The 17,671-nt window shown below is 49.7% G+C and overlaps 1 protein-coding gene across 1 annotated transcript in view; it reads right to left on the bottom strand.

Moving 5' to 3' along the window:
* Positions 1-4,309: 4,309 nt before the first annotated feature.
* The window catches only part of CTC1 (CST telomere replication complex component 1), a 57,202-nt gene continuing 43,840 nt past the window's right edge, over positions 4,310-17,671 (bottom strand). The window contains exons 18-23 of the mRNA XM_060236801.1: positions 12,801-12,881; positions 12,547-12,706; positions 8,264-8,328; positions 6,873-7,038; positions 5,690-5,807; positions 4,310-4,970 (exon numbers count right to left, since the gene is read on the bottom strand). Of these exons, the coding sequence (XP_060092784.1) occupies positions 4,867-4,970; positions 5,690-5,807; positions 6,873-7,038; positions 8,264-8,328; positions 12,547-12,706; positions 12,801-12,881 (694 nt within the window). The 3' untranslated portion in view covers positions 4,310-4,866. The remainder of the gene's footprint in view (positions 4,971-5,689; positions 5,808-6,872; positions 7,039-8,263; positions 8,329-12,546; positions 12,707-12,800; positions 12,882-17,671) is intronic.

The following is a 17,671-nucleotide window of genomic DNA, read 5'->3' as shown; positions in this document are numbered from 1 at the left end:
TGAACATTCCTTGGCATTACCCTTCTTTGGGATTGGAATATAAACTGACCTTTTCCAATCCTGTGGCCACTGTTGCGTTTTCCAAATTTGTTGACATAATGTGCATCACTTTAACAGCATAATCTTTTAGGACTTTGACTAGCTCAACTGGGATAGTGTCATCTCTGCTCGCTTTGTTGTTAGTAATGCTTTCTAAGGCCCATTTGACTTCACACTCCAGGATGTCTGGCTCAAGGTCAGCGAATTCACTGTCATGATTGTCAAGCACATTGAGGTCCTTCTTGTATAATTCTTCTGTGTATTCTTGCCAGCTCTTCCTGATCTCTTCTGCTTCTGTAAGGTCCCTACCGTTTTTGTCCTTTATCATGGCCATCTTTGCACGAAATGTTCCCTTGATTTCTCCAATTTTCTTGAAGAGATCTCTTGTCCTTCCCATTCTATTATTTTCCTCTACTGCTTTGCATTGTTCTTTCAGGAAGGCCTCCTTATCTCTCCTTGCTGTTCTCTGAAAATCTGCATTCATTTGGGTGAATTCTTCCTTTTCACCTTTGCCTTTTGCTTTCCTTCTTTCCTCAGCTATTTGTAAAGCCTCATTAGACAGCCACTTTGCTTTCTTACATTTCTTTTTCTTAGCAGGGTTTTTTTTGTACAGGGACTCCTTTGCGTATTAGGCCACACACCCCTGATGTAGTCAATTCTGGAGCTTGCTAGGCCCTGTAAGAAGAGCCCTGTAAGCCCTTGGAGGATTGGCTACATCAGGGGTGTGTGGCCCAATATGCAAAGGAGCTCCTGCTACAAAAAAAGCCCTGACTCCTAGTATGTGAAATGTTCATTGCTTGCAGCTGTTCTGTGTGGTGCGGCTCGCTCAGAAGAAATTGTACGGGAATTGATGGAGCAAGTTAGAGCGGTGTCCAAAACCCCAGCCTGAGCCACGATTGCAGAGTGTTACATTTAGTGGAAACTGTACGGTGAGGCTCAGTGTGAAGCTGGGAACATTTTTTTTGTACTTAACCACCCCATTTAAACGTTTATGAGCAGTTTCAAAATTAAGCTGGGAGTTAAATTCAGAACGGTTCAATTTTAGCTGTTACTGCTACCAGCCAGGTCTGTTCTGCTGAGAGCAAATTGAACTTGGGCAGAGGAAAAACGGGGTCACATCGCTCTGCCCAGAGTCTGCCTCCCTCCCTCTCCCCCCCAAAAGCTATGCCTAGCCCTTCCTGCTTTGTGAACTTAATTAATCCTATATTTCTGTACTGTTTTTCTTTGCTACCAAAGGTGTTTACAGCAAAATACAATATTTTCTCCCCAACTCGAGTTTGCGAGGTGTTGGCAGTTTGTTCTCTTAAGCAAGTAGCAGAATTGTGAATGGAAAGAGATGGCGGCACCTGCCTCTGCTGCCGGGAATTGCAAACTCACTGCTTTTCTAGGTTGGGTTTTATGGGACTGTATTTGTGCTGCACAGCCAGTGCATTGGCTTAAGAGGTTTCTCAGCAGAACAAAGATAATTGTGGCCAAGGCCTCTAATGCAGGGGTGTCAAATATGCGGCCTGGGGGCCAAATCAGGCCCCCGAGCAACTGTCGTCTGCTTCCTTCTCTCACTCTTGCTTCCTTTTGCATCACAGCTTGCTTTGCCAGGCATGCTCAGTCGCACACGACCTACAGAGCAAAGCCTCTATGTTCTCCATTGGCTGAGGCTCCTCCCCCTCCTGATCCCCTGGGGAAGGAAGGAAGGAAAGAGCCAGAGCTTCTTTTGCCCAGTTCCCTGGATCCCATGAGTAGGGTTGCCAATCTCCAGGTGGGGGCAGGGGATCCCCCGGTTTGGAGGCCCTCCCCCCGCTTCAGGGTCATCAGAAAACGGGGGAGGGAAACATCTGCTGGGAACTCATGATTCCCTGTGGAGGCTTATTCCCATAGAAAATAATGGAGAATTGATCAGCAGGTATCTGGGGCTCTGGGGGCCCTGTTTTTTGAGGTAGAGGCAAAAGATTTTCAGTATAGCATCCAGTGACTCTCCCCAATATACTCCCTAAGTTTCAAAAAGATTGGTCCAGGGGGTCCAATTCTATGAGCCCCCAAAGATGGTGCCCCTATCCTTCATTATTTCCTATGGAGGAAGCCATTGAAAAGGTGTGCTGTCCCTTGAAATGTGATGGCCAGAACTCCCTTTGGAGTTCAATTATGCTTGCCACACCCTTGCTCCTGGCTCTACCCCAATGTCTCCTGGCTCCACCCCCAAAGTCCCCAGATATTTAAGAACATAAGAGAAGCCATGTTGGATCAGGCCAACGGCCCATCAAGTCCAACACTCTGTGTCACACAGTGGCAAAAAATTTTATATACACACACACACTGTGGCTAATAGCCACTGATGGACCTGTGCTCCATATTTTTATCTAAACCCCTCTTGAAGGTGGCTATACTTGTGGCCGCCACCACCTCCTGTGGCAGTGAATTCCAATTTCATGAATTGGACTTGGCAACCCTACCCATGAGAGATAACGAAAGCACCTTTAAGACCAACGAGTGCTGTTTTAAGCATGTTTTCTTTAAAAATCTTTAATTGTGTTTGTGTCCTTTATAAAGTTTATACCTCTGCTACCTAATTTTAAATAGGTACACACATGGCCTGGCCCGACAAGGTCTCCTTTATGTCAGATCCGGCCCTCATAACAAATGAGGTTGACAGCCCTGCTCTACTGAGGTGGCATGGATGAGTTCCCCCTCAGAGAGAGATGGATTTCCAGCCTGTTTCAACGCTCGGTTTGTGGAATTTGTAGAACTTAAGCAGCATTTTACTGCATGGAGTCCTCAGCGGGAGTGACAACGGAATCTGAAAACAGCTACACAAATACAACAACAGTGTGACCACAGAAACCAAAGTGTGGCATTCCACTAATGATGTTCGGTGTTCAGAAAATGCATTCGTCTGTAACCCAGCAGCTGTGAAAGCAAAGCGTTCAGCTTCTGGTAGAGAGCAGAAAAGTGAAGGGGAAAAGCCCTGGCCCCCAGAGCCAGTGTGGACTCTTTAGCTTGGAGAAACGTCGACTGCGGGGTGACATGATAGAGGTTTACAAGATAATGCATGGAATGGAGAAAGTAGAGAAAGAAGTACTTTTCTCCCTTTCTCACAATACAAGAACTCGTGGGCATTCGATGAAATTGCTGAGCAGACAGGTTAAAACGGATAAAAGGAAGTACTTCTTCACCCAAAGGGTGATTAACATGTGGAATTCACTGCCACAGGAGGTGGTGGCGGCCACAAGCATAGCCACCTTCAAGAGGGGTTTAGATAAAAATATGGAGCACAGGTCCATCAGTGGCTATTAGCCACAGTGTATGTGTGTATATAACATTTTTTGCCACTGTGTGACACAGAGTGTTGGACTTGATGGGCCGTTGGCCTGAGCCAACATGGCTTCTCTTATGTTCTTATGTGGTATAGTGGCTAAACGCGCAGACTCTTATCTGGGAGAGCCGGGTTTGATTCCCCACTCCTCCACTTGCACCTGCTGGAATGGCCTTGGGTCAGCCATAGCTCTCGCAGAGTTGTCCTTGAAAGGGCAGCTTCTGGGAGAGCTCTCTCAGCCCCACCCACGTCACAGGGTGTCTGTTGTGAGGCAGGAAGGTAAAGGAGGTTATAGGCTGCTCTGAGATTTGGAGTGGAGGGCAGGATACAAATCCAATAGCTTCTCTCACAGCACATCCAGAAGAACGATAGCAGTTTTTATGGAGAACTTCCCCCGTTTAGGTTGTTAAAGGCAAGATCCAGCTTCTCAAATTGGCCCCCAAATGACCTGATAGCCAGATTAAACAGTGTAAGGATGATCATGTGGGGTTTTGTTTTATCACTGAAGACCAAAAAGAAGAAAACCCAGAAGAGAACCTCAGAAAGACCTGTTCTCTCCCAAGCCACCCTCCAAATGATCACAATTTGTATTCAGATGGCTGTTGCTCTAAGATGGGGGGGTGCCCAACCTTTTCTGAGCTTGTGGACACCTTTGGAATCCTGACGCTAGCGGGCACAGCTGTAAAAACAGCTGCTTCCACAGCTTGCCTTCATCCACCCAGTGAAGATTCTTGTGCTGCATTGACAGCTGCTGCCAAAGAAACAGCCAATCAGAAGCCTTGCTGACCAAAAGCCCCACCTGGCTCCTCCCACTGGGCAGGCACCATAGTCTCTGGGGGCACCACTCTGGGAACACTCTGCTCTAGGAAAACGGTGTCTTTCTGTTGCTTGAATTTTCCTCATTTGGGGGGGGGGGGAAGAACTATTTTTTGATGAGCCAAGCAGGCATTTAAATGCGAAAAGGAGATTATCAGAGAAAGCTTTATTTTGTTCCCTGAGTGCATCAGTCACATGCTTCGCCAAGTAGAAAGGAAAGATATCCTCCCTGGACTGTACCACTTTGAGCTGCCGGCAGACACTTGCCTTCTTCGGTGCTCCTCTGTGCAAAACTGCAAGCGGGATACGTCAAGGAGACCTCTGCTATCTCGGCCTTTGCCCCGACATAACTCATCTTCTGTGTGAACGGATTCTTCTCGCTTTAGAGGAACATGCAATAACGTCAGTCTCCACTTGCATTCTTACATAGTACAGTCCAGGCACAACCAGCTCTGAAAATTAGGTGGGCAGCCCTCTCTTTGGACCCAGCTCTTCTGGCTGCAACTCAGCTCTCGATCCAAAACACTGCAGTGATAGGAGCTTTTCACGGAAGAGTCTCCTGTTAAGGCACACAAAAGCAGCAGACGTTTCATCTTCTGAAGCTGGTCCAGAGAATGTAGATGCCGGATGTCCGATACAAGGCCTGGAGCGTAGACACTGGATGCCCGACACAAGGCAAGGTGCTTTTTCCCCTTTCCCGTGACTCAGGTGGCTTCACGGATGCTCAGACATATCAAGTTGAGTCGACTCCTCATCTGGGTTAGGAAGGCCACTTCGTTAGAAACAAACCTTCTCATCTGTCCTGAGCCTGGGAAGTACAAACAACAGTAAGGGGCATTCACAAAATCCAAAACATTTCAAGATGGCTGTTTAGAATGAGCCGTGACTTAGCTAGCCTGATTTTGCCCGATCTCAGAAGCTAAGCAGGGTCATCCCTGGCTAGTCACAGAATGAGTTGGAAGGGACCTCTAGGGTCATCTAGTCCAACCCCCTGCACGATGCAGGAAACCCACAAACACCTCCCCCTAAATTCACAGGATCTTCATTGCTGTCAGATGGCCATCTAGCCTCTGTTTGAAAATCTCCAAGGAAGGAGAGCCCACCACCTCCCGAGGAAGCCTGTTCCACTGAGGAATCGCTCTAACAGTCAGGAAGTTCTTCCTAACGTTGAGCCGGAAACTCTTGATTTCATTTCAACCCATTGGTTCTGGTCCTGCCTTCGGGGGCCACAGAAAACAATTCCACCCCATCCTCTATATGACAGCCCTTCAAGTACTTGAAGATGGTGATCCTATCACCTCTCAGCCGCCTCCTCTCCAGGCTAAACATGCCCAGCTCCTTCAACCTTTCCTCATAGGACTTGGTCTCCAGACCCCTCACCATCTTCGTCGCCCTCCTCTGGACCCGTTCCAGCTTCTCTATATCCTTCTTAAAATGTGGTGCCCAAAACTGAACGCAATACTCCAGGTGAGGTCTGGGAACCGCTGATCTAGCGGATCGGAGGGGAAGGGGGCTGCATCCACGCACCTGCCTCGGGAGGCCTTCTATCCAGTCTGGCTTCCAGCACAAGAGACCGAAGGACCGCAGGACTTCTGCACAGGCTTCTCAAGTACCGCGTCAGCAAGCCTTCAGGGTCTTCCGTGCACTGTGGGAAGCAGCAGGGTGTTGTCGATCCTGGCCTCAGTAGCCCGAACTAGCCCCACCTCATCGGATCTCGGAAGCTAAGCTGGGTTGGCCTCGTTCAGTGCTTGGATGGGAGGCCACCAAGGAAGCCCAGGGTCACTGTGCAGAGGCAGGCGGTGGCAACCTACGTCTGCTCTTTTCTTCTGACCTGGATGGCCCAATCTCATCAGATTTCAGGCACTAAGCAGAGCCAGCCCCGCTCAGTGCTTGGATGGGAGACCACCATGGACACCCAGGGTTGCTACGCAGAGGCAGGCAACGGCAAGCCGCCTCTGTTCATCTCTGCCCTTGCCTGGATGGTCCAGGCTAGCCCAATTTCATCAGATTTTGGAGGCTAACCAGGGCTGGTCCTTTATTACTACTTAGCTGGGAGACTACCAAGGAAGTCTAGGGTTGCTACGCAGAGGCAGGCAATGGCAAGCCGCCTCTGTTCATCTCTGCCCTTGCCTGGGTGGTCCAGGCTAGCCCAATTTCATCAGATTTTGGAGGCTAACCAGGGCTAGTTCTTTATTACTACTTAGCTGGGAGACCACCAAGGATGTCTAGGGTTGCTACGCAGAGGCAGGCAACGGCAAGCCGCCTCTGTTCATCTCTGCCCTTGCCTGGATGGTCCAGGCTAGCCCAATTTCATCAGATTTTGGAGGCTAACCAGGGCTGGTCCTTTATTACTACTTAGCTGGGAGACCACCAAGGATGTCTAGGGTTGCTACGCAGAGGCAGGCAATGGCAAGCCGCCTCTGTTCATCTCTGCCCTTGCCTGGGTGGTCCAGGCTAGCCCAATTTCATCAGATTTTGGAGGCTAACCAGGGCTGGTCCTTTATTACTACTTAGATGGGAGACCACCAAGGATGTCTAGGGTTGCTACGCAGAGGCTGGCAACGGAAATCCAACAGGGTTGCCCTAAGTTGGCTGTGGGTTGACAGGACTCTCTGTAGGCCATCGTCAGTCGTTAAGAAACGAGCTGTCTCTGCTGGCATTTACAGCCCAGATCTGGGTTCAGCCTCCAGAGAAGAAAGAAGCCACTTACCCCAGGCCCGCCGCTGCTCTCGTTATGCCGCAAGCTGACCAAGCCTTTCCTCCGGACGTGGGCCTGCACGACATCCCACTCCTTGGGGTTCAGATTCAACACTCCGCACACCTGCTGGTTCCTGCACGACACCACAGCCTCGCCCGTCCCGTCTTCGACTAAAATCCTGCAGGCAAAAAGAAAAAAGTCTGGAGGGGATGCCGGAGCTTCCTTTGCCGAGTTTCCTGATCCCATGGGAGAGATATAACGAAAGCACAATTGAGACCAACAAGTGCTCATGTTTTAAGCGTGTTTTATTTTAAGTTTTTTTTTAAAAAAAAATCTTTAATTGTGTTTTTGTCTGTGTCCTTGATATGTCTCTGCTACCTGGCATGACATTTTATGACGCACATGGCCCATTGTCAGACACTGGAAAAATACTATGATATGATGTAATGCTTGACCTAAGCTGTAGTAATGTGGTTAGCCTAGCTGACTCCATTTTCTAACCTATGCCACTAACCCTGAGAAGAAGCCTTGCATATCAAAGTAGATGCACAGTTGTCACTAACACTGGTGTGAATTCCTGACCCCTGGAACTAACAAAAGCAACAACCTTTTGAAGATAAGATGCCTCCGGAAACGACGGTTTGGCCATTCCTGTGAGATCGGGAACCACAAAGAGATAAGAGAAAGTAACCGTGTGAAATGTATCACTTTATACTAGGCATGCCTGGGAATGTAGAATTGTTTAGAATCCTTTGATGTACAACTCTTTAAAGTATCTTTTCACTGGCGGGAAAGCATCAGTTCCAATCTTCCTGCGCTCAGAAACTATGAACTCTCAAATAAAGCTGTAACTTCGTATCTAATGGAGTCTGGCTGAATTTGAAGTTCCATTGTCTGACACCCGGCCCACCAAGGTGTCATTTATGTTAGATCCGGCCCTCGTAACAAGTGAATGTGACACCCCGATCTAACTGATCACTGACGAAAAGAGGATGCAGGATTACACAGACCTTTCCGTCTGACCCAGCAGTTTTTTTCTATGTTCTTTGGCACCAGTTATTGAACACGAAAACAGAAATATCAAATACCTTTCAGCACAGGCAGGTGCTCAATCCCTCCCTCCTGTTCCTTCTGTAATGATCTGTAAAAACGAGGGGGAATGATTTCCTTGCTTCCCACTGCATCTGAGGAAGTGACCTGTGACTCATGCAAGCTCATGCCAGAATAAATGTTGTTAAGTGTTTTAGGTGCCACTGGTCTTCCCTCCGCTTTGTGTGTGTGTGTGTGTGTGTAAATGCCAAGCAGGGATTGCATCCAAACCATGCTAGTGCATATTTTTAAAAAATCTATCGCTTCAGAAGCCACCTGTGGGAGGCAAATTCCCCCTCTTCCCCAGTTCTCACCTGGCATTAGCTTTAATCACTCCAGTAGAGGACGAGCATGGTGGATTGTGTTGGCCACATCTTCCCTGGATAGGGAGAAATAAAAAGAATAAAACAAAGGAGCGTAGCAAACTATGGCCTACTTATCAGGGGGAACAAACTTGTCTCTTGGCTACACTGCTGCCGGTTGTTGGCAAGAGCTTGCAACAGTGAATGGCCCTCCGCACAGATCAAGAGTGTTTTGAGTTTTATAAAAGAACTCTTGCCCATGAACAAAGCGGTGCAACCCGGGAAGCTGTTCAGCCTTCCCGTCTCAGTGACCCCTGCCATTTATAAGCGTTGGACAGGGGTCATCTGCTTCTTTCTCTCTATCTCTCGCTTCCTTCCGCATCACAGCTTGCTTTGCCAGGCTTGCTCGATCGCGCAGGAGCTACAGAGCAAAGCCTCTGTGTTCTCCATTGGCCTGGCAGTGCCTTGTAGCAGTCTGGCAAGTCGTGAAACAAGATCTCAAATCGCTGGCAAATCTTCAGGTGGTGGTGAAAAGTGCCGTCAGGTCGCAGCCAACTTGCGGTGACCCCGAAGGATTCTCAAGGCAGGAACTGAGCAAAGGTGGTTTTTGCCATCGCCTCCCTCTGCCTAGCAGCCCTGGATTTCCTTGGGGTCTCCCATTCAAGGACAAGCCAGAGCTGACGCTGCTTAGCTTTCGAGAGCTGACGAGATCGGGCCAGCCTGGGTCATCCAGGTCAGGATAGCAAACATTCTAGAGCAGAAGGCAAAAAGGGGGAAATGCCCCAAACTGACACAGAAGGTTGGTTTTATTTTAAGCAGGTTGCCCAAAGCCAGGAGCGGCCAAACTATGGCTCAGGAGCCACACGTGGCTCTTTCACCCATATTGTGTGGCTCTCAAAACCTCCACTGCCCCGTCGGCCAGCTTGGAGAAGGCATTTGTGTCTTTAAATCACTCCTCCAAGCCAAGCCAGCCGGCGGCTTGGAGAATGCATTCAAAGTGACTTTCTTTCCACCTCCCCCACCTATTCGCTTCCCTATTTGGGAGGGACAGTGGCTCAGTGGTAGAGCATCTGCTTGGTAAGCAGAAGGTCCCAGGTTCAGTCCCCGGCATCTCCCAACTAAAAAGGGTCCAGGCAAGTAGGCGTGAAAAACCTCAGCTTGAGACCCTGGAGAGCCGCTGCCAGTCTGAGTAGACAAGACTGACTTTGATGGACTGAGGGTCTGATTCAGTAGAAGGCAGCTTCATATGTTCATATGTCTAAGGGGAGGGATGGTGGCTCAGTGGAAGAGCATCTGCTTGGTAAGCAAAAGGTCCCAGGTTCAATTGCCGGCATCTCCAATAAAGGGTCCAGGCAAGTAGGCGTGAGAAACCTCCGCTTGAGACCCTGGAGAGCTGCTGCCAGTCTAAGTAGACAAGACTGACTTTGATGGACCAAAGAGGGTCTGATTCAGTAGAAGGCAGCTTCATATGTTCAAATATGTTCATATGTTCCCTCCCTTCCTCCCTCGTCTTGCAGCTCTCAAACATCCGATGTTTATTCCATGTGGCTCTTGCGCTTAGTAAGTTTGGTCACCCCTGCCCAAAGCACTCCAAGATGTCTGCTCTTTCTCAAGCGCCCTTCCCTCTTCTGAAGAACAACATGACGTCAAAAGGGCTGGCGGCCACCCATCCCGTGGGATGTTCCAGGCAGGGGAGGAGCAGAGGTGGTTTCCCGTTGCTTGCCTCAGCACAGCAACCCTGGTCTTCCTTAGAATCACAGAATCCTAGAGCTGGAAGGCACCTCCAGGGTCATCTAGCCCAACCCCCTGCACGATGCAGGAAACTCACAGCTACCTCCCCTTAAATTCACAGGATCTTCATGGCTGTCCATGCACTGACCACGGCTGACCCTGACGAGCTGGGGCCAAAGCGGGCCGCAGAGGCATCACGTTCTCTGGGCTTTCTTCCTCCCCGAGAACCAGATTCTCTGTGTAAAGGCCTGCTAAAGGAATACCGTGCTAAAGGCGAACAGCCAGCTCCAGGCGCTCCGGGGATCTTCCTTAAAAAACCCCGAAACAAAGCCAGAACTTTCCCTTTTGATTCAGACTCAGATTGGTGCAGCTCTTGTTTCTGTATTGTGCTGAAACGGACCCTGCAGGTCATATATGAACATATGAAGCTGCCTTCTACTGAATCAGACCCTCGGTCTTCTCAGACAATACTGACTTGGATGGCTCTCCAGGGTCTCCAGCGGAGGTTTTTCACACCTATTTGCCTGGACCCTTTTTTGGAGATGCCAGGGATTGAACCTGGGACCTTCTGCTTCCCAAGCAGATGCTCTACCACTGAGCCACCGTCCCATCCCCGTGCACTTAACCACTACACCAAACTGGCAAGATTTGCCTGGACCCTTTTTTTGGAGATGCCAGGGATTGAACCTGGGACCTTCTGCTTCCCAAGCAGATGCTCTATCCCTGAGCCACAGCCCCATTCATGGCTCTCCAGGTCATCCCAGGGACTGTTTCAGCACACGCTAAAAGACACTGACCTGGATGGGCCCAAGCTAGCCTGACCTCCTTGGACCTCGGGAGCTCAGCAGGGTCGGCCCTGGCTAGTAAACAGACGGGAGACCGCCAAGGAATACCAGGGTTGTAATGTGGAGGCAGGCAATGGCAAACCACCTCTGAACGTCTCGCCTTGGAAACCCCTCTGGTGTTGTCACAAGTAAGGTGCGAGCTGTGACCTGATGACACGTTCTACCACCGAAAAGGCACAACCCATCACTTGCTGAGGATTTCGTCGCATCCTGTTCTGTCTCTTAGCAAGGTATATGTGCACTTTACAGGCTAGCCCAGGAGGGTCAAACGTGCGGCCCAAGGGCTGGATCGGACCCACGAGCAACTCACTGCCATCTGCTTCCTTCTCTCTTCCTTTCTTCCTTCTGCATCACAGCTGGCTTTGCCAGGCTTGCTCAATCACACTCCAGAGCAAAGCCTCTATTTTCTCCATTGGCCAACCAGCACATGAAGCGACTTTTGTACAAAAGCTTGCAATGCCCAGCCATTGCATGTTTTCCCCTGGGTCTTAGGCTCAGAGCATTGACCATGAGATTTCTGGAATGAATGTCAATAAGTCACTGACACAGGAGATGGCGGCGGCTACAAGCATAGCCAGCTTCAAGAGGGGATTGGATAAAAATATGGAGCAGAGGTCCATTAGTGGCTATTAGCCACGGTGTGTGTGTGTGTGTATATATATTTTGGCCACTGTGTGACACAGAGTGTTGGACAGGATGGGCCATTGGCCTGATCCAACATGGCTTCTCTTATGTTCTTATGTGACACAGAGTGTTGGACTGGATGGGCCATTGGCCTGATCCAACATGGCTTCTCTTATGTTCTTATGTGACTCAGATTGTTGGACTGGATGGGCCATTGGCCTGATCCAACATGGCTTCTCTTATGTTCTTATGTGACACAGAGTGTTGGACTGGATGGGCCATTGGCCTGATCCAACATGGCTTCTCTTATGTTCTTATGTGACTCAGAGTGTTGGACTGGATGGGCCATTGGCCTGATGCAACATGGCTTCTCTTATGTTCTTATGTGACTCAGAGTGTTGGACTGGATGGGCCATTGGCCTGATCCAACATGGCTTCTCTTATGTTCTTATGTGACACAGAGTGTTGGACTGGATGGGCCATTGGCCTGATCCAACATGGCTTCTCTTATGTTATGTCAGAAGTAGGTTTGCAACTTACACACACACACACACACTTGAACAACACCTGAACAGCATACTCAGGATTAATACAGCACAGACACTATCCTCCAAATTTTGATGCACTATTTCAGACCAAGAAGTGTCAGATATCAGAGACTGTTAAATAAACAAACTATTGCAAGAGTGCTAACCTTTTAAGCATATTGTAAGTTTTTAAAAAAATCTCTGTGCTTGTCTGTGTCCTTTATAAAGTTTATATCTCTGCTACCTGGCATTACACATGTGGCCCAGCCCAACAAGGCCTCATTTATGTCCAATTCGGCCCTCATAACAAATGAGTTCGACACTCCTAGTCTAGTCCTTCCCTACTTAGTAAACTTCTTGTGGCACACTGCCATACTTTCAGAAATTACAAAAACAGTCAAACAGCCATTCTGAAATGGCTTTACTTCGATGCTTGCTAGAAAGCAACCCTTGTCAGACTTCAAAGGAATGTTTTTTGACGCAAACGTTGGTCCAGGCTTAGAGCAGACAAGATCTGTGGGGAGTAATGCTCCCATCTTCAGGTATGGCTGAGGGCTGGCTGAGGTACCTCTTTGATGATGCTGTCGCAGAGAGAGCAAGTCCAGCTCAAGGACAAACTCAGGACGCACGTCACGTGGCAGGTGACCCGCAACTGGCACAGACTGGGAGACTGAGGCTGCATCTGAGCCAGGTACATCGCCGGGAGATTAGAAGTGCCATCGATAGGCCTGGAAAGGTAAAAAGAGCACGAATAAATGTGATGCCTGGTGATGCCAGGTGATGAGGCGGGCAAAGGGAACAGCTGTGGGGTGCTGGACTCACCTGGAAGGAGAGGGGAGAGGCGGGGAGCTCAGAACACTCACGCAGCTGGAGGCCACGTAAGTGCAATATACATTTCTGAACCTGCAATAAGAAGGAGATGTCGGTTGCTGGAGACAGCCCTCCCACTGGGTCAATCCACCCTAGGATGGCACTGCCAGACACCAGACGGCCTCAAAGCTGCCCAGTGGCTGCAGCCTGATGAGCCCTTAACAGAAGCAGGGCCAGCCTAGTGCCAAGATCATCTTTCTCTCTTTCACTTTATTTATATTAAGAACATAAGAGAAGCCATGTTGGATCAGGCCAATGGCCCATCCAGTCCAACACTCTGTGTCACAGAAGAACATAAGAGAAGCCATGTTGGATCAGGCTGTGGAGAAACGCCATTTTAATCCATGGCGGTGCTTCATTGGGAGGGATCGCTAAACTGCCAAGCAGGCTTGGGCCTAGCCTTCCCCTCCTCCCCCCCTCCCTTCCAGAGCCAAACCAACAACTCTAGGGGAGAAAGTCTCCTAGAGAGGCAGGAAGTTCTTTTGTTCTCTGCATGTGAGTTAGGAGGAAGAGTTTTTCAGTTTGCAACTGGCGCTCTGGAAGAGAGGTTGCTTGCCTGTAGGCTCCTGCCTGTGGGGGAGGCCTGCTCAGGAAAATGAGGCCCCCAGGCAGTAAGACAAAGTAAGTCATCCAAAAGGGCAGGGCATGTTTAGATCAAGGCCAGCAGGATGCGTTTATAATCAACTTTTCTTTGTTATGCTGTGTGCTGTGCTGTGCTGTACTAACTTTTTAAAGGCAACTGTTTTTGTTTTGTTTTTCTTTCCCTTTCTTTTTCTCTTTTAAATAAATAGTTTTTTTCTTTGCTGTTTTAAATGCTGGCAGTTCATCTCTGTACCACATAGATCCCCAAACCGCTTAGACCATGCTGTGTTGAGAAGGGGGCCCCAGGGAAGGGGGAAGGCATGCAGTTGGATAAGGTGCCAATCCTCCAGGGGTTCCCCAAAGAAGTGCTGAGGTCTCTGTGATACCCAAGTACAGGGTGGCAGAGGACCTTGAGGCCGGGCCTCATAGCTGGAGAGGGGGATTGGGAGTCCTGTTCCTCTCAATCTGAACCCCTAGACTGAGCAGGTGGTGGCAGCGAGCCCAAGGGGCAGGAGGAGAAATAGCTCCCTCCAGGAGTTGGCGACTCAATAGGGAGCAGACGGGACCGGGTCTGAAGGCAGAATCGGGCCGGTTCTGTCACATTTGGTGGCAGCGGTGGGATAAGAACAAACAGAGAACTTGATTGGCCAGGCATTTTTGTTTTTTTGATACGTGCAAGCACCCAGAGGAAGCAACAGAGGTTTTGTTTTATTTTCAGGTCAACTGGAATAGGGAAAGTTTAGTTAGTTAGGATGGAGCGTGCTAAGAGGCGGGAAATCCTGAAGATGACAAAGCCACAGCTCCAGGAAGAGTGTGCAAAGCACAAGCTGGAGTGTGACAACATGACTGTAGTAGATATGAAAAACCTCCTGTTGAAGTATCATCAAGAGAAAGGGAGAAAAGTACTTCTTTCTCTACCTTCTCCATCCCATGAATAATCTTGTAAACCTCTATCATGTCACCCCGCAGTCGACGTTTTCTCCAAGCTAAAGAGCCCCAAGTGTTTCAACCTTTCTTCATAGGGAAAGTGTTCCAGCCCTTTAATCATTCTAGTTGCCCTTTTTCTCCTTCCTCCATCCTCCCCAATGGGGACCCAAAGGGCTTCCGTGGTTCACCTCTTCTCTATCTGATGTCACTGGGGTCCAAACGCTGACCCAAAGCAACTTGAACATGAGCATATATGAACATATGAAGCTGCCTTATACTGAACCAGACCCTTGGTCCATCAAAGTCAGTATTGTCTACTCAGACTGGCAGCGGCTCTCCAGGGTCTCAAGCTGAGGTTTTTCACACCTATTTGCCTGGACCCTTTTTTGGAGATGCCGGGGATTGAACCTGGGACCTTCTGCTTCCCAAGCAGATGCTCTACCACTGAGCCACTGTCCCTCCCCCATCAACTTACATCACTCTCCTCTCTGCCATTTTAGCCGTACGATGACTCTGGGAGGTTGGTTAGAGTATGTGACTGGCCCAAGGTCACCCAGCAAGGTCACATGGCAAAGCGAGGATTTGGATCCAGGTCTCGCAGATCCGACATGCTGACCACTACCCCACAGTAACTCCAATGAACAAATTCAAAAACTACACATGAAGAGCTCTGCTAGGTCAGACCAGTGGTCCATCTAGTCCAGCATCCTGCCTCACAGTGGCTGACCCATTCCTCCGGAGGGCCAGCAACAGGGCAGAGAGGCCAAGGCATTCGTAAGAAGAGCCCTGTTGGATCAGACCAGTGCTCAATCTAGTCCATCATCCTGCCTCACACAGTGGCTGACCCGTTCCTCTGGAGGGTCAACAACAGGGCATAGAGGCTGAGGCCTTCATAAAAACACAAGAAGAGCCCTGCTGGATCAGACCAGTGAGGGTCCATCTAAGCAAGCATCCTGTTTTAAAGAGTGGCCACCCAGTTCTTCTGGGCACAGAGACTGAGGTCCTGATGCTGTCTCCTGGCATTGGGATCCAGAGAATTAGTGCAGCTGAATATGGAGGTCCCCCCCTCCAGTAGCCATTGGTAGACATCCTCCATGAATCTGTCTAATTCTCTTTTAAAGCAATTTATTCCTGTTGCCCTCACAACGTCCTCTGGCATTAAATTCCACATCTGAAATCGCTCTCTCTGTAAAGTAGTATTTCCTTTGGTCCATCCTCAAATGTACTGAAGCTGCACAGCCGGCGCAGGAGTTTCCTTCTCTGAGAAGAGTGTTAAAACGTATCTAATATGCTACATGGGAATAAAAATCTTAAAATACTGTTGCAGAAAATAACGATTCTTTTACATTGCCCTAAGCCTGGTGTAAGCTGCGATTGGGCAATTAACAAATAGAAGGGGGCATTACATTACGACTGAAGACCCCAAGATCTGCCTCTCTGAGAAGCTCACAGATTAAAGACGGGCAGCCCTGAGAAACAAGCCTTATGTAACAGCTGTTGGAGTTGAACTGTATCTGAATAATGAGGCTCTATTTCTAGGAGAGCCAGTTTGGTGTAGTGGTTAAGTGTGCGGACTCTTATCTGGGAGAACGGGGTTTGATTCCCCACTCCTCCACTTGCACCTGCTGGCATGGCCTTGGGTCAGCCGTAGCTCTGGCAGAGGTTGTCCTTGAAAGGGCAGCTGCAGTGAGAGCCCTCTCCAGCCCCACCCACCTCACAGGGTGTCTGTTGTGGGGGAGGAAGGGAAAGGAGATTGTGAGCCGCTCTGAGACTCTGTCCTTGAAGGGGCAGCTGCTGTGAGAGCCCTCTCCAGCCCCGTCCACCTCACAGGGTGTCTGTTGTGGGGGAGGAAGGGAAAGGAGATTGTAGGCCGCTCTGAGACTCTGTCCTTGAAAGGGCAGCTGCTATGAGAGCCCTCTCAGCCCCACCCACCTCACAAGGTGTCTGTTGTGGGGGAGGAAGGTAAAGGAGATTGTAGGCCGTTCTGAGACTCTGTCCTTGAAAGGGCAGCTGCTGTGAGAGCCCTCTCCAGCCCCTCCCACCTCACAGGGGGAGGAAGGGAAAGGAGATTGTAGGCCGTTCTGAGACTCTGTCCTGGAAAGGGCAGCTGCTGGGAGAGCCCTCTCAGCCCCACCGACCTCACAGGGTGTCGTGGGGGAGGAAGGGAAAGGAGATTGTAGGCCGTTCTGAGACTCTGTCCTTGAAAGGCAGCTGCTGGGAGAGCCCTCTCAGCCCCACTTACCTCACAGGGTGTCTGTTGTGGGGGAGGAAGGGAAAGGAGATTGTACGCCACTCTGAGACTCTGTCCTTGAAAGGGCAGCTGCTGTGAGAGCCCTCTCAACCCCACGCACCTCACAGGGTGTCTTTTGTGGGGGAGGAAGGGAAAGGAAATTGTAGGCCGCTGAGACTCTGTCCTTGAAAGGGCAGCTGCTGTGAGGGCCCTCTCAGCCCCACCCACCTCACAGGGTGTCTGTTGTGGGGGAGGAAGGGAAAGGAGATTGTGAGCCGCTCTGAGACTCTGTCCTTGAAAGGGCAGCTGCTGTGAGCCCTTTCAGCCCCACCAGCCTCACAGGGTGTCTGTTGTGGGGGAGGAAGGGAAGGGAGATTGTGAGCCGCTCTGAGACCATTCGGAGTGGAGGGCAGGATATAAATCCAATATCTTCTTCCTCTTCTAGGTCGCAAACAGTCATGATGTCAAGCTCCTTGTAGATCACAAGCTGCTGGCTACATTTGACCTGATACAGCGAAGACACACAACCACTGGCTGTTAAAAGACCCCCTCCGATGAAGAAGAGAAGTGATTGGATTTATACCTCGCCCTTCGCTACCCGAAGGTATCTCAGAGAGGCTTACAATCTCCTTCCCCTCCCCCTCCCCGCTGCAGACATCCTGTGAGGTGGGTGGGGCTGAGGGAGCTCTCCCAGAACTGCTCTTGGGAGGAACAGCTGTGCGAGAATTTGTGACTGACTCAAGGCCACTCCAGCAGGTGCGTGTGGAGGAGTGGCGAATCAAGCCCGGTTCTCTCGGATAAAAGTCCATACCATCACTACACCAAACTGGTTCTCAAGGTACCATCACGGATTATATCAATCCAAACGGCATTTGGATCACAAGCACAAAGAAGGGTCTTAAGAAAGCCATATACAATATATAACTCTGGAAATGAAGACTACAAGGGGAAAATACCATGCTGAGCTAAGAAAGATTTCTGCATACCATCCAGTCTCTAGTTTGCGCTTAATTCTGCTGGCTTTTTCCCTCAGCCACTCCACAGAGCCACCTCCCTCCACCCTACAGAATCCTTCTCCAACAGA

The sequence above is a fragment of the Heteronotia binoei genome, chromosome 4 (assembly GCF_032191835.1).
Source record: "Heteronotia binoei isolate CCM8104 ecotype False Entrance Well chromosome 4, APGP_CSIRO_Hbin_v1, whole genome shotgun sequence".
NCBI lineage: Eukaryota > Metazoa > Chordata > Lepidosauria > Squamata > Gekkonidae > Heteronotia > Heteronotia binoei.
This window is presented reverse-complemented; position numbering and strand designations above follow the sequence as displayed.